This window comes from Alligator sinensis, unplaced genomic scaffold (genome assembly GCF_000455745.1).
Source record: "Alligator sinensis unplaced genomic scaffold, ASM45574v1 scaffold54_1, whole genome shotgun sequence".
Lineage (NCBI taxonomy): Eukaryota > Metazoa > Chordata > Crocodylia > Alligatoridae > Alligator > Alligator sinensis.
The window spans coordinates 530874-531842 of NW_005841962.1; the positions used below are offsets into that span (position 1 = coordinate 530874).

At 60.9% G+C, this 969-nt stretch overlaps 1 protein-coding gene across 1 annotated transcript in view; it reads right to left on the bottom strand.

Annotated features, from left to right (window-relative positions):
* The window catches only part of MRPL3 (mitochondrial ribosomal protein L3), a 47998-nt gene extending 47738 nt beyond the window's left edge, over nt 1-260 (bottom strand). Inside the window, exon 1 of the mRNA XM_025200271.1 lies at nt 8-260. Within this exon, the coding sequence (XP_025056056.1) occupies nt 8-232 (225 nt within the window). The 5' untranslated portion in view covers nt 233-260. The remainder of the gene's footprint in view (nt 1-7) is intronic.
* Between the last annotated feature and the right edge of the window lie 709 nt (nt 261-969).

Here is a 969-nt window from a genome sequence, read left to right on the forward strand (position 1 = left end):
CCGCCGCCTGCCCCGGGACCCCAGCCAGCAGCCGCGCCGCCGCCACCTCCCGGCCTAACAGCCGCAGCGCAACCCAGCCCGCCATAGCCGCCGCCGTCGCCCGCCGGTTCCGAGCGGGAGCAGTCCGCGCCGCAATACAGTCCGCCCGACCCCGCCACCCAAGTTCCGGTCTCCTACAGGTCTGCTCCCGGCTGCGCATGCGCCTGGCTGGGGAACGAGCCCGAGAGCTCATTGTGGGGGCGGCGGCAGAATGGTTCAGTCCGTCTCCCCCCTTCCCCACGGGTGTGGGTTGTCCCTTCAATGGGCTGAAGGAGCCGGAGAATATGGGGTGCTGCAGAGCGCCCCCTGGCGGCAGGCTTCGGTCACTGCATCTCGGCCCCTAGGTTACCGTGGTCAAGCACGAAGACTTGGGAGCCCCGATTCGCACCCGGGATCCTGGCCCATTGCTAGGCAAAGTAGCTCAAAAACTGCCCAGGGCCTTTGCTCAGCCCCTTGGTACTGCATGGCAGGGGGCTGAACAACCATGGCAGTGCAGCCTACAGCATCTGACCTGGCCCCCTTGACTTCTCACAACCCATCCATGCCACTGGCACGTCTACGGCTCTGGTCAGCACGGCTACAGCTTCACCATCCTATTGCTCGAGTTGCCTTCGTGGCTTGGAGAAGCTGAACCTCCAAACCTCTCTCAGGACCCAAGCCATTCCCATTTAGACAGTCATAGACACAGCAGGACAGAAAAATAACCCAACCAGAGGCCTGATTGTTGTAGGAAGATGTTGGTGGAGGGGCTTAGTGTGGATCAACCGCAGCCCCAAATCTGAGACAGCCAAAGCAGCTCACAAAGATCTCAGAGGTTGGAGTGCGGACTCATTTCTGAACCCGATTGCACCACCTCCCAAGTGCCACAGGTTGCGTGGAGTCATAATGCAGATGCACAGAGTTGGAGGGGGAATGGAAAATATACATACA